The sequence below is a fragment of the Pelodiscus sinensis genome, chromosome 8 (assembly GCF_052426305.1).
Source record: "Pelodiscus sinensis isolate ZL-2025 chromosome 8, ASM5242630v1, whole genome shotgun sequence".
Lineage (NCBI taxonomy): Eukaryota > Metazoa > Chordata > Testudines > Trionychidae > Pelodiscus > Pelodiscus sinensis.
The window spans coordinates 17,530,915-17,543,832 of NC_143059.1; the positions used below are offsets into that span (position 1 = coordinate 17,530,915).

The following is a 12,918-nucleotide window of genomic DNA, read 5'->3' on the forward strand; positions in this document are numbered from 1 at the left end:
AAAAGAGGAGCCGGCCACTACAAAGGGGTGACCCTGGACTCCATAGGAAACCAGGCTCCAAGAGTTGGGGGCAAGGGCCAAGCCTGAAAACTTGTTTTGCCTGTGGGCACAGGGGACACCTGAGGAGGGAGTGCCCCTACGGAGTGGGAGCCAGGAGGCCCCACCCAGCTAATAGGGACAAAGGGAGAGCAGCCCCTGTGAAGGCAACAGGTGAGGCATGGACATGTTGGGCTTGTGGGGAGCCCGGCCACCTACGGAGGGTGTGCCCTAGGAGGATCCGGGGAGCCCCGGCTAGTACGGGGGGAAGGACGAGGCGACAAAGTGCCAGGAGGAAGACTCGGGACCACCGGCCCCGGATGGGAAGGGAAACCAGAGGGCGGACAGAAGGTGGTTTGGACCCGGGCGAAACCAATGAGCAAGGGAGCTCAGACCGGAGTCCCTCCCTGAGGTATTATGGGCCGGAACAAGTAGGACGCCGGCTAGCGGGCAACATCCATACAGAGGGTGCATATGGCCAGGTGATGGCTGCTGACCTACGGGCGAGACCGCAGGATAGGACAAAGATTTCCCTGCAGGTAAGGCTAGAGGGAAAGCCAGTGACCGCCCTGGTGGATTCTGGGTGCAGCCAGACAATGGTACGAACAGAGCTGGTCCCAAAGTGGGAGGCGGCCGGGGGAACCATCTCGATGCAATGCATACATGGAGATGTCAGAGCCTACCCCACTGGGTGGGTTCGTCTGTCAGATGGGGTAGACGTTAGCCCCAAAATTAGTATACCCAGTACTACTGGGCCGGGACTGGCCAGGTTTCAGACGCATCCTGTGGAACTGGGATGAGCAGGGGCAATCGCCACCAGCAGGGATGGAGAACTTGAAAAGGGAAACATCCCGAGGCCCAGAAGAGGAGCCCGACCCTGAGAAAACCCTCGCTTCGGAGGAAGTAGGAGGGGATGAGGACTTCCCAAGAGACCAACGAGGAGACCACGCCTTAACCCATGCCTGGGAACAGGTGGCAGGAGAGACTGGGGACCCCAATGTGGGAGCAGCGGCTCGACCAACCCCGCGATTCAAGGTAAGAGCCGACCGATTATATCGGATCGCCCGGTCGGCCGATGGGCAGACGGAGGTTAGCCAGTTGTTGGTCCCCGCAAGGTACCGGAGGCAGGTATTAGACCTTGCACATGCTAATCCCTGGGCAGGACATTTGGGGTGGGAGAAGACCCTACAATGCATAACGCAAAGATTCTTTTGGCCAAGGATTTATAAGGAGGTCAGAGACTTCTGTGAGTCCCGCCCTGAGTGCCAGAGGACGGGTCAGGGAGGGGTTCCAAAAGCCCCCTTAGTTCCTCTCCCCGTGGTAGAAGTGCAATTCGACCGGGTGGCTTTAGATCGAGTGGGACCACTGGAGAGGTCCCGAAGAGGACACCAGTATATACTGGTCGTAACTGACTATGCCACCCGATACCCCGAGGCCATCCCACTTAAGAATACCACGGCGTCAACGCTGGCACAGGAGTTGGTGCAAGTATTCTCCCGGGTGGGAATCCCGAGGGAGATACTAACTGACCAAGGGACCAATGTGACTTCCAAACTGATGGCAGAACTTTGTCGCCTCTTAAACATTAAGACATTGCGTACCTCAGTTTACCACACGCAAACAGATGGACTTGTTGAACGCTTCAATAAGACATTAAAAGGCATGTTGCGACTGTTTTTTGAGCTAGACCCAAACGACTGGGACCGATTACTACCGGCACTGTTATTCGCAGTGCGGGAGGTGCCCCATTTGAATTACTTTATGGCCAACAACCCCGGGGGATATTGGACTTATTGCGGGAGACATGGGAGGAACAGGAATCAAGGGTGAAGGGTACGGTACCATATATTTTAGACCTACAACAGCGACTCCGGACAGTAGGGGAGCTGGCTAAAGAGAACCTCCTCCAGGCCCAAAGTAAGCAGGTCCAATATTACAATCAAGGGGCCAAATCCAGAACGTTTCAGCCAGGTGACAGGGTACTCCTGCTGTTGCCAGCACCAGACTCGAAATTACTGGCCAAATGGCAAGGGCCCTTTGAGGTCATACGGCAGGTAGGACCAGTTGATTATGAAATCAAACTGTCAGGAAAACGAAAAGACAAGCAGATCTATCATGTCAATTTACTAAAGAAGCGGAACGCCCAAGAGGGTATGCTTATCACCTTGCAGCCACCAGAACCGGAGCTGAGACCCTGGGGAGGTGACTTGAAGGCCGAAGGGGCAACGCATATCGGGGCAGAGTTGACGGAGGAACAACGAAGAGAGATGAGCGCCCTCCTTCGGGATTTCAAACAGGTCCTAACTACACAACCGGGTAAGACCTTTCTTATGAGTCACCATATAGCGACAACCCCAGGTAAAAGGATCTGGGACCACATACGACCCCTCCCACGGAAAATGTGGGGACCAGTTCAAGAAGAGCTACAATGGATGTTGCAAATGGGGGTGATCAGGGAATCAAGAAGCGAATGGCGCAGTCCCATCGTTTTGATGCCTAAGCCCGACGGCACAATACGGTTTTGCATAGACTTCCGGAAAGTCAACGCAATTTCGCGATTTGATGCGTATCCTATGCCCAGAGTAAATGAACTGCTGGAACGGTTGGGTAAAGCCCACTACATCTCTACGCTCGACCTCACTAAAGGGTATTGGCAGATTCCCCTGACGCCAGCCTCTGAGGACAAGACCGCATTCGCCACACCATTTGGCCTGTTCTAGTTCATCACAATGCCTTTTGGATTGAACGGGACGGCAGCGACGTTCCAGAGGCTGATGGACAAGGTATTACACAAACATCGTGAGTATACTGCTGCATATATTGATGGCATTGTCATTTATAGTGAAACCTGGCCGGAACATCTGCAACATCTGAAGGTGGTCCTCAGAGCCCTGACCGATGCCAAGCTCATGGCTAACCCCAGTAAGTGCCACTTTGGACAAAGGGAAGTGTCCTATTTAGGTTATGTGGTGGGATGGGGAAGGATAAAACCTCAGGTAGACAAGGTAGAAGCCCTGAGAAAGTATAAGGCTCCCACCACAAAAAGGGAAGTCCGCCAGTTTCTGGGCCTAGCCGGTTACTATCGGTGATTCATACCCGATTTTGCCACGATTGCGGCACCCTTGACGGACTTGACCCAAAATACGCAACCCCAAAAGGTCCACTGGAACGCACAGTGCGAGGAAACGTTCCAAGCGCTAAAGCACCGATTTACGCAGACACCGGTTCTTCATCAACCTGACTTTACAAATCATTTATAGTGCAGACGGATGCATCAGACAGAGGTCTAGGCGCCGTCCTCTTGCAGGAGCAGGAAGGGGAGGAACACCCTATCCTGTATTTAAGCAGGAAATTACTACCGTGGGAACAACAGTATGCCACAATTGAGAAAGAGGCCCTGGCAGTTAAGTGGGCAATAGAGGCGCTACGCTATTACCTGCTAGGGGGAGCCTTCACGTTGATAACAGACCATGCGCCATTACGATGGATTCAGACAATGAAGGAAACCAATCCTCTGATCATGAGGTGGTATTTGGCCTTATAGCCTTATAAATTTGAGGTCTGTCACAGGCCGGGGAGAGCCCATAACGCAGATATTTTTTCTAGGTCCATAGTTACTAATGAGATGGCGGAAGAGGATGGAATCCTGGAAAGGGGGGTGAGTGATGGGGCATTGTCGCCCCACACTAACATCGGTGGGGTGACCCTCTGGGGAGCACGCCTGCCAACCCGCCGACGTTGCGGCACATGCTCAGAGGCATCCAGGGCAAACCTGGCGGTAACTAAGGCCGTGAGGGGAAACCAGATCCCGAGGAAAGGCATAGAGGCCCAGCTGGGGGCCGGCCGAAGAGGGGAAGCTCGATCAAAAGGGTAAGGTGTGTGACAGGGCACCTGCCCTGCTCTGGCCCTTTAAGACCATGACTTAGTCCCTGAGCCAGGGATGGGAACAGAGAGCCCAGCTGAAGCCGTTAGGGCGAGTGAGAGCCCAGCTGACAACTATAAATAGAGAAGCACAGTTTGCTTGGGGGGGGGAGTCAGTGGAGGGCTGACTGCGGAGAAAGCAGGAGCTCCAAGCTGGGGATAGCCAGCAAGGGCTGGGAAAGGGCCCGCCAAGACTCCTCCTGGCTAGGGGCTGGAGACAAAACCCTGGTTTGGAGGTGGTTCATGATGCCGACTAGGTAAGCAGGGCAGTTGAGACAACCCCGTTGCCAATGATGAGCAACCCATACGGACTGTAACTTGCCCTGAGAGGGGCTAGATGAGGACAGTCAGGGGGCACTGAGGCACGGTGGGGGCTTGCACCCTGACAGTGGGGTTCTTTGTAAAGGGACCCCTGCACATACATTGTCATGCAGAGTCCACCATGTGAGTGAGGTCTTTATCTTGGTCAGCGTGGTAAGTTGCTTGTATATATGATGGGTACGTGGCTGGTACACAGTGTATAGCCATGCCTGGACTGGCCTCATGTGTGGGCAGGTGTGTGGTACCATGAACTTGGCTGCCGCCACGTGCCCTAATATTTGTAGGCAGTGTCGGGCTGTTACGATCGGACTGGACTGCGCCATTAATATGAGGTCCTTGATTGCTGTAAATCTGTGCTCTGGTAAAGAGGCTTTGGCTGTTGTGCAATCTAAATGCACCCCTATAAATTCTAATGTCTGAGTTGGGGTCAGTGTGCACTTTGGTATGTTTATCTGGAGTCCAAGGTGGTCAAATAGGTGTCTGATGGTTGTGACAGCCTGTGCACTGTCTTGTTCTATGGTGCCTGTTACTGGACAATCATCTAGGTAAGGGAATATAGTGATGCCCATTTTGCGTAAGTGTGTGGTTACTACTGCCAGAACCTTTGAGAACACTCGTGGAGCTGTTGAGAGTCCAAATGGTAGTACTCTGTAGAGGAAGTGTCTGTCCTTTATTTTGAAACGAAGACGGGCCAGATAGAATGCAGCTAGTCTGCTGCCAAATGTTGTGGAGCGTTTGAATTGCTGCTGTGGAAATGTTGGGGTCATTGGACCCTTGAACAGGACTTCAAAATGCTTGATGAGATGTTGATGGCTGTTGAGATGTTGACTGTTCAGAGGCCTGCCTGTGCCTATTTTGGCACAGTCTCTGTCTATTGTTGTTGTTGGTTAAAGGATGTGGATCTGAACCTCTGTGCGAATGACCTGCAGTGTTATCTCTTTGTGATAGGTACGTGGATGCCAAGAGTCTTTAATGTGGCCCGTGAATCCTTTAAGGTGTGTAAGGAAGTGTTTGTGGATTCAGAGAAGAGCTGGGTAATTTTGAATGACAAGTCTTTAGCTCTTGCTTGGACTTCTCTCAGGAATCCTGAGAGCTGAAGCCATGATGCTTGCCTCATCACCCACTGTGGAGGCTAAGGATCTGGATGCAGTGTCTGCAGAATCCAGTGTGTCCTGAAAGGCTGTCCTGGAAATTAGTGTCCCTTCATTTAGATTTGACTTGAATTAATCCCTTTTGTTATCTGGGAGGGATTCAAGAAAAGTAGCTGATAGATCAAAAATGTGATGTGTGTATTTTGCTAATAATGCCAAATAATTGGCTATTCTGGGCTGGAGACTTGCAGATGAGTATGCTTTTCTCCCCATCGTGTCCAGCCTTTTCCAGTCCCTGTCATAGGGGATGGTTCGGGTAGCCTGTTGTTTCCCCCTTTGATTTACCACTTCTACCACTAGGGAATTTGTGGCTAGGTGGGAGAACAGGAAGTTTGCTCCTTTAGGGTTAACATAGTATTTTCGATCTGATCTCTTGCAGGTTGGCGATATTGTGGCAGGTGTCTGCCAGATATTTTTGGCCAGCTCTATGAGAGCCTCGTTCATTGGGATCACAAATTTCATATGTGGAGATGCACATAGTATGTTTGTCAGTTTGTGTTGCATCTCTGCCTTAGCAGTCAGGGAAATCTCCAATGTGTCCAACTGGCTTAAAAAGTTGTTGGACTGATCTAAAATCATCCCCAGAGGTCAGTGGTGGGGGCATGATTGTATCGTCAGGGGACTCTGATGATATGCGCATAGGTGGAGGCAAATGAGGTGTGTGATCTTCATACGTATCATAGAATCACAGAGCTGGAAGATACCTCAGAAAGTCATCAAGTCCAGCCCCCTGGTCAAGGCAGGACCAATCCCAACTAAGTCAACCCAGGCAGGGCTTTGTCAAGCTGAGACTTAAACACCTGCTGGGATGGAGATTCCACCACCTCCCTAGGTAACCCATTCCAGTGCTTCACCACCCTCCTAGTGAAATGGTTTTTCTTAATATCCAACCTAGACCTCTCCCACTGTAACTTGAGACCATTGTTCCTTGTTCTGCCATCCATCAGTACTGTGAAAAGCCTTTCTCCATCCTCTTTGGAACCTCCCTTCAAGAAGTTGAAGGCTGCTATCAAATCCCCCCTCACTCTTCTCTTCTGCAGACTAAACAAACCCAAATCTCTCATAGGTCATGCGCTCCAGCCCCCTAATCATTTTGGTCTCCCTCTGCTGGACCCTCTCCAATGCATCCACATCCTTTCTATAGTGGGGGGGCCAGAACTGGACACACTACTCCAGATGTGGCCTCGTCAGACCCGAATAAAGGGGAATAATCACTTCTCTGGATCTGCTGGCAATGCTCCTTCTAATGCAACCTAATATGCCCTTAGCTTTCTTGGCTACAAGGGCACACCGTTGACTCATATCCAGCTTCTCATCCACTGTAATCCCCAGGTCCTTTTCTGCAGAACTGCTACTCAGCCAGTCGGTCCCCAGCCTGTAACTATGCTTGGGATTCTTCCATCCCAAGTGCAAGACTCTGCACTTGTCCTTGTTGAATCTCATCAGATTTATTTTGGCCAAATCCTCTAATCTGTTCAGGTCACTCTGGACCCTATCCCTGCCCTCCAGCATATCTACCTCTCCCCCTAGCTTAGTGTCATCTGCAAACTTGACACGTAATGTCTACCTCCTCTTCTTCGACATCTGAACTGTATCTATCTGCAGATTGAATTGTTGGAGCCTGAAGTTTTGGCTCTGGAGAGCGCTGCTGTGGTTGCTGGATCTGCTGTGTTCTGTATGCTGCCCATGGGTCTCAGTATGGCCAACTGGGTGGAATAGGTGATGGGAGCCATTGAAGTGGTTGCCATTGCTGGTTAGGCTTGGGCAAGGAGTGCCTTAGTAAACGAATGTGGGTGGGCACATCCAAATCCTCATCACTAAATACCGGGGACACTGATGCGGCCAGGCTGGATGAGAAGCTATGCCTTGATGTATTCGGGGTGCCGCCAGTGCCAAATAATGGTGTTCCTGGTACCGAAGTAACTGAGCTCCCCAGCGGTTGTAAATTGCTGCACCGGCAGAGGAGGGGGCAGTATAGGAAGCAGCCAGGCTTGCTGTGTTTACAGCGGCATTAGATTTGGTGTCTACTGCTTTTTGTGCTTTGTTGGCGCTGAGTGTTTTGTTGGTGCCGATGCTGCTCGGTGCCACTTCTGGATGTAGCTTTGTATGTGCCACGGTTGGTGCTGGAGGCTTTTTGCCCGATGCCGGCATCAAGGGTTTGTGTTTTGCCTCTGCTGGTGCCTTTGAGGCAGAAGCCTTCTGCTTGGGGTTGCGGCTTTTATCGCTGCTGGCCCCGGTGCCAGGTTGCTTGTCCGAACCTTTTTGTATTGAGAGTACAGAGGCAGTACTGTTGTGGAGAAGACACTTACTCAGGGGAGAATCTGTCCCTGAGGAGGTTCTTTTTGGGCTCTTGGGCCTTATTGCAGTCCTTTGGGCTCAACCTAGTGGGAGCTCCTCTCTCTGATGCCACCCCAGCAGATGGTTGCCTGGGCGGGGTCTGAAGCTGGCTGAGTCTTTTTCTCCATATGAATCATTGTAACTCTCTGGCTTTTCTCGTTTGGGATTTAAGATTTTTGTGGTGAGGGCACTGTTCCGTGGGGTTCTCCTCCCCCAAACAACAGACATGCTGTTCGTGCCCATCAGAAATATAAATGGACAGCCTGCACCTTTTAAAACCGGGAAAGCCAGGCATGTCCCAGGAAGGCAAGGTTTCAGTATTAGTATTGCCGAGGATTTAGTTCTCCAATTACTTCTATTCTAAGTTAAGAGAAAACAACAAAAGCATTTTAACTATGGCTATGGAGGTAAGCAGAACTAATGACTATTAACTAATGAAACAAACTTTGTGGTAACAGTTGTCCAACTATCTACAATACATAAATTCTCAGTGAGGTAAAAAGGGCTGCTGCTGAGCTGTAACTGAAGCTGGTGGTGGTTGAGAATGAACAGAGGACTCATGTGGACTAGCCGCTTCAGATCTCCTGTGAGGGCACCCCGCACACACAGCTGACCATGGGCATTGCTATCACAAATCTCTGATCAGAGGCGCAGCAGCGCTGATGCACCTAAAGGGGGAGCACCCACGGGAACACTCCTCGAAGAAGAATCATAGAACACTAGAACTGGAAGGAATCTTGAAGGATCATCAAGTCCAGTCCCCTGCCCTCCTAGAAGGACCAAGCACCTTCTAGACCATCCCTGAGAAATGTCTGTCCAACCTGCTCTTAAATATCTCCAGTGATGGCGATTCCACAACCTACTTAGGCAACTTATTCCAGTGATTAACCATTTTGAAAGGTAGGAAGTTTTTCCTAGTGTCCAACCTAAATTCAAGCCCATTGGTTCTTGTCCTATCATCAGTGATCAAAGAGAACAATTTTTCTCCCTCCTCTTTTAACACTCTTTTAGATACTTGAAAACTGCTATCATGTCATGCCTCTCAGCAAGCTGGTAGTTTCCATCCTAGAGTTTAGCTTAAGTTTTTTCCAAGTAACATTTAAACCAGATCTTCAGTCATTTAATTAACTGCTCTTGACTACCAGTTGGGGGACCTGGGTTAAATTCTATCTAGCCACTCCCCCCCCCCCCCAAAAAAAAAAATTCTGGGTGCTTTAGACACTATTTGCTTATTCCTGAATGGAAGGGATTGCTTAATGGCACTCTGCAATAGTTCTTCAGTTTTCTGTACAACAATGAAGAAAACAAATCTGCAACAGCCATGGAAGGTCAGAAGGATGGGATTACAGTATGGGGCCTTTTAAAGAGTTTGTTAATGGAAGCTGCCGCCTCAATAATTAAAGGAGAGAGAAGAAAATCAAGATGTGGGGTGAAAACTCTTCCCACAAGTTAGAGACTGCCAGGCGACAACTGATTTGAGACTTGCCCTGATTATCACAGGTGATCTGCTCTCGGACAATGGATTCCACCTCTGTAACAGCCTTTTGTTTGGTGAGATGCCTTTACTGAGAGGTACAAAAGTTGAGAAACAATAGTGCACTTTTGAAGGAATATTTGAGAAGCGCACTGACAGTAGCATGCAGCTGGGATGGGTGCAGATAGATGCACACATACTTTATTGAAAACACAGCCCACATATATACACATGCATAGACAGTTTGAAGGAATTAAGAAGCTTCATTATACATGCAGTACAAATGAAAAACATGCATTTACTTGAACATTTTCACCACTTTAAACGTCTCCTAATAAATACATGTAATAACCATGATAACATTATTCTATTGATGTATGGTAGAGTGATTCACAATCAAAGAAAAGCTGAACTTTATGCCTACTATTGGCTTCTCATATCCTCACAATGTACCACACTATTGGAGAGCAGTTTGGAATTCATAGACTCTCCAGTCCCGTGCGCTGCCTCTTTTCTATTAATAGAACTATCAAGGAGCTTCCGTATCTCAGAGTCAGTGGGGTCTCAGTTTAAATAAATTGAAGCATCTCTCTTTATGAAAACATCTGAAAATGTAGCCCAAGACAACTGGCTTCAACAAATCAATCCAAAAATGGGATAGAGGGCACAGGGGTGCTTAGAGTCCCATTACAATGGGTAATTTTGGTGTTGGAATGTGGAACTGAAGCAATTTCACTGCTCTCTTAACATGCTGGGGTCAAACCTGTAGTCTTTAGCAAGGCAATACTTCAAATGAAATCAATAGGCATTTCCATGAAAAAGTCACTTTCAATTGCAGAGTTTCCACTGCCGTGTATTGCTGTGAGGGGAGGAAGTGTGAATGTCAGTATGGGATGTTCGCTGCAGGACACTTTGACAAAGGTGAGGAAAGGGTGGTCCTTAGGGTTATGGGGCCATATAGAGTATTATTAAACTGGTGCCCTATACCCAATGGCAGCCAGGGAACATGATGATTTTTTTAGAGATGTGATTTTAGAATCTTTAGTAACACTCTAATGAAATATTTTTAAAACAAATTTTAAACTAAGGTCCTGTCGACTAACACAGTAAAGTCAGAAATGGACAGAATATACCTGGGGTTGGCAAATGCTTGTTAAATGGTTTCATTACCACTCGAATGGCTCTTTCACAGGTTCAATGTTCTGTTAATAAGTCTGTCAGGCTTCTTCACTTCAGTTAATTAGATTCTTTCCAGAGGAAGGACAGCCACAAAACAGGAACAGGATAGGTGAGTGGACATTTAAGACCCAGTGGAGCCCCACATTTTTGGGTGCCCTATGTAGCTGTGTATTCTGTGTATGAGTAAGACAATAAGAACCGCCAGACTAGGTCAGACCAGAGGTCCATTCAGCCCAGTATCCTGTCTGCCGAAAGTGGCCAATGCTGGCAGAACTCTGGGTGTAACCACGAAATGTAACCAACACCTCCAGGGATAATTCAGTTCTAATGTAAGTGGGCAAAGGCTCCTCTAACTTGAATGGGAGTTGTACCCACTTGCTCATTACACACTGCCAAATAGTGTCAATTACACTTATGGTGCTCACTCTCTAAATGCCAATTCAAGCTGAACTATTCTGTCTCTTCCAGTCTTCAAACCATCCTCTTGCCAGTTAAATGCTTCATCATTTACTTCACAGCTGAATTTAATCCAACCTTGAGAGCTCATCAGGTTTTGGACATCCAGAATGTGTCACGGGCGAAAGCAACTTCCAGTCTAGAGAGGTCAAGTAGGAATTCAGAAGGGCTTTCTCTGCTCTTTCCTCGGAATTAAAGGTCCAAGTTGAAGGGGAGGTGGGGGAATTCCCCTGGCTAAAAGGCCTCAAGTCCATACTAATTGCTTATTCAGGCAGAAATCTGGCTGAAGAAAAGTGCTTTTTAGATATTTAAAACCCAAGAGCTAAATGTTGAAGGTAATGGGAATTTGGCTTGAATTGGACTTCAAGATTTGGATCTCTCTCCTGAAGATAAAAATACATTGGTAATTATATAATAAAAAACCTATACCCACAGCCCACAAAATCGGATGGTGCATTAATACTATTTGAAATGTTAAGAAGAAATGTATGTGTAACTTCCTTGGATGGAAAAGACCTGAAAAAAACTCTAAGGGTATATCTACATTAGCCCCCTAGTTCGAACTAGGGTGGCTAATGTAGGCATTAGAACTTGCAAATGAAGCCCAGAATTTAAATATCCCGGGCTTTATTTGCATGTTCCCAGGTAGGCGCCATTTTTAAATCCCCTTAGTTCGAACTGACTGCCCGCAGCTACTCGCGGCAGTAGGAAAATTAATCCAAACCAAGTCCTTAGTTCGGATTAACTGTTACACCTCATTGCAGGAGGAGTAACAGTTAATCCAAACTAAGGACTTAGTTCGGATTAACTTCTGACTGCCGCGTGTAGCTGCGGGCAATCAGTTCGAACTAAGGGGATTTAAAAATTGTGCCCACCTGGGAACATGCAAATGAAGCCCGGGCTATTTAAATCCCGGGCTTCGTTTGCAAATTCGCCACCCTAGTTTGAACGAGGGGGCTAGTGTAGACATACCCTAAGAGATGAGCAAATTCCAATCCAAGTTACACTTGCCAGTATTAGGAGATTAATGTGAAATTCTGAACGAGCAGTTTCAGAGATACTGTTAGACTAGAACCACCTCTGGACATAGTGGCCATGTATGATGACTGTCACACCAGTCCACAGCCTTTTTTAATGCTTTCATCTTGCAAACAGACACAGCAAGAATGTATGGGCTCATGCTACCCCAGAAAATAAATTCCCAAACAAACAGCATAACACATATACACTATTTGATACTAACTTGGCGGCAGTGTTGGCTATGACCTAAGGAAGAGAGAAAGAACAACAAAAGAACAATAGTTTTAGAGTGTCGAGGCAATATATGTTAACAAGGCATTATAAAGCTTTATGAAACCATCTACAGATAGGAGCAGAAAGCAACTGTATGCCTGTAAACCACAATGTAATTAAGAGAGAGAAAAACATAGGGATTATAATTATCTGCAGAGACTTAATAGGATATCAAGGCATTTTGGCCTATCCTTGACAACAAGTTTGTATTACCGTGTGTCACTAGAAGTTTTGTTACTGAGGAATGCAGAAGCAAGGAAAGAGAACTATTTACAGGCTGACATGTCCCTTGGCTCCTGGGCAGACGGTCCAACAGCTCTGTATGCTGCCTCTGCCCACAGGTGCCACCCCCACAGCTGCAGTTTCTGGCAAATGGGAGCTGTTGGAATTGCCGTTTGGGGCATGGACAGCACAAGGAGCCTCCAGTTTCTAGCTCAGGGCTGGGACCACAGATTTTGATTTTGGCTTCCAATCCACTTGTCATCAGGGTCATCCTTGCAGAAGCCTTTTTTATTTCCTGAGCGTCCACCTTCACTGCAGCTATCTACTGCCCTAGATGGGCAATCATGTTTGTGACCACGGAAAAGTGGACAAGATTCCATGCAGAGATAATCAGAAGCACCATAGGACATCCCCAGCTTACGAACAGGTTGTTTTTTTGTAAGCATGGACAGTGGGTATGCTAGGCGGGGGAAGGCATTGCCTTCCCAAACCACCAGCTTGGCCCTACTCATACTCTGCCCCCAGAAC

At 48.1% G+C, this 12,918-nt stretch overlaps 1 protein-coding gene across 2 annotated transcripts in view; it reads right to left on the bottom strand.

Annotated features, from left to right (window-relative positions):
- The window catches only part of LDB3 (LIM domain binding 3), a 239,403-nt gene that overhangs the window by 118,692 nt on the left and 107,793 nt on the right, over nucleotides 1-12,918 (bottom strand). For both annotated transcript variants that reach the window (XM_089780066.1, XM_014578704.4), the window contains exon 5: nucleotides 12,119-12,141. In XM_089780066.1, coding sequence (XP_089636192.1) covers nucleotides 12,119-12,141 — 23 coding nt within the window. The remainder of the gene's footprint in view (nucleotides 1-12,118; nucleotides 12,142-12,918) is intronic.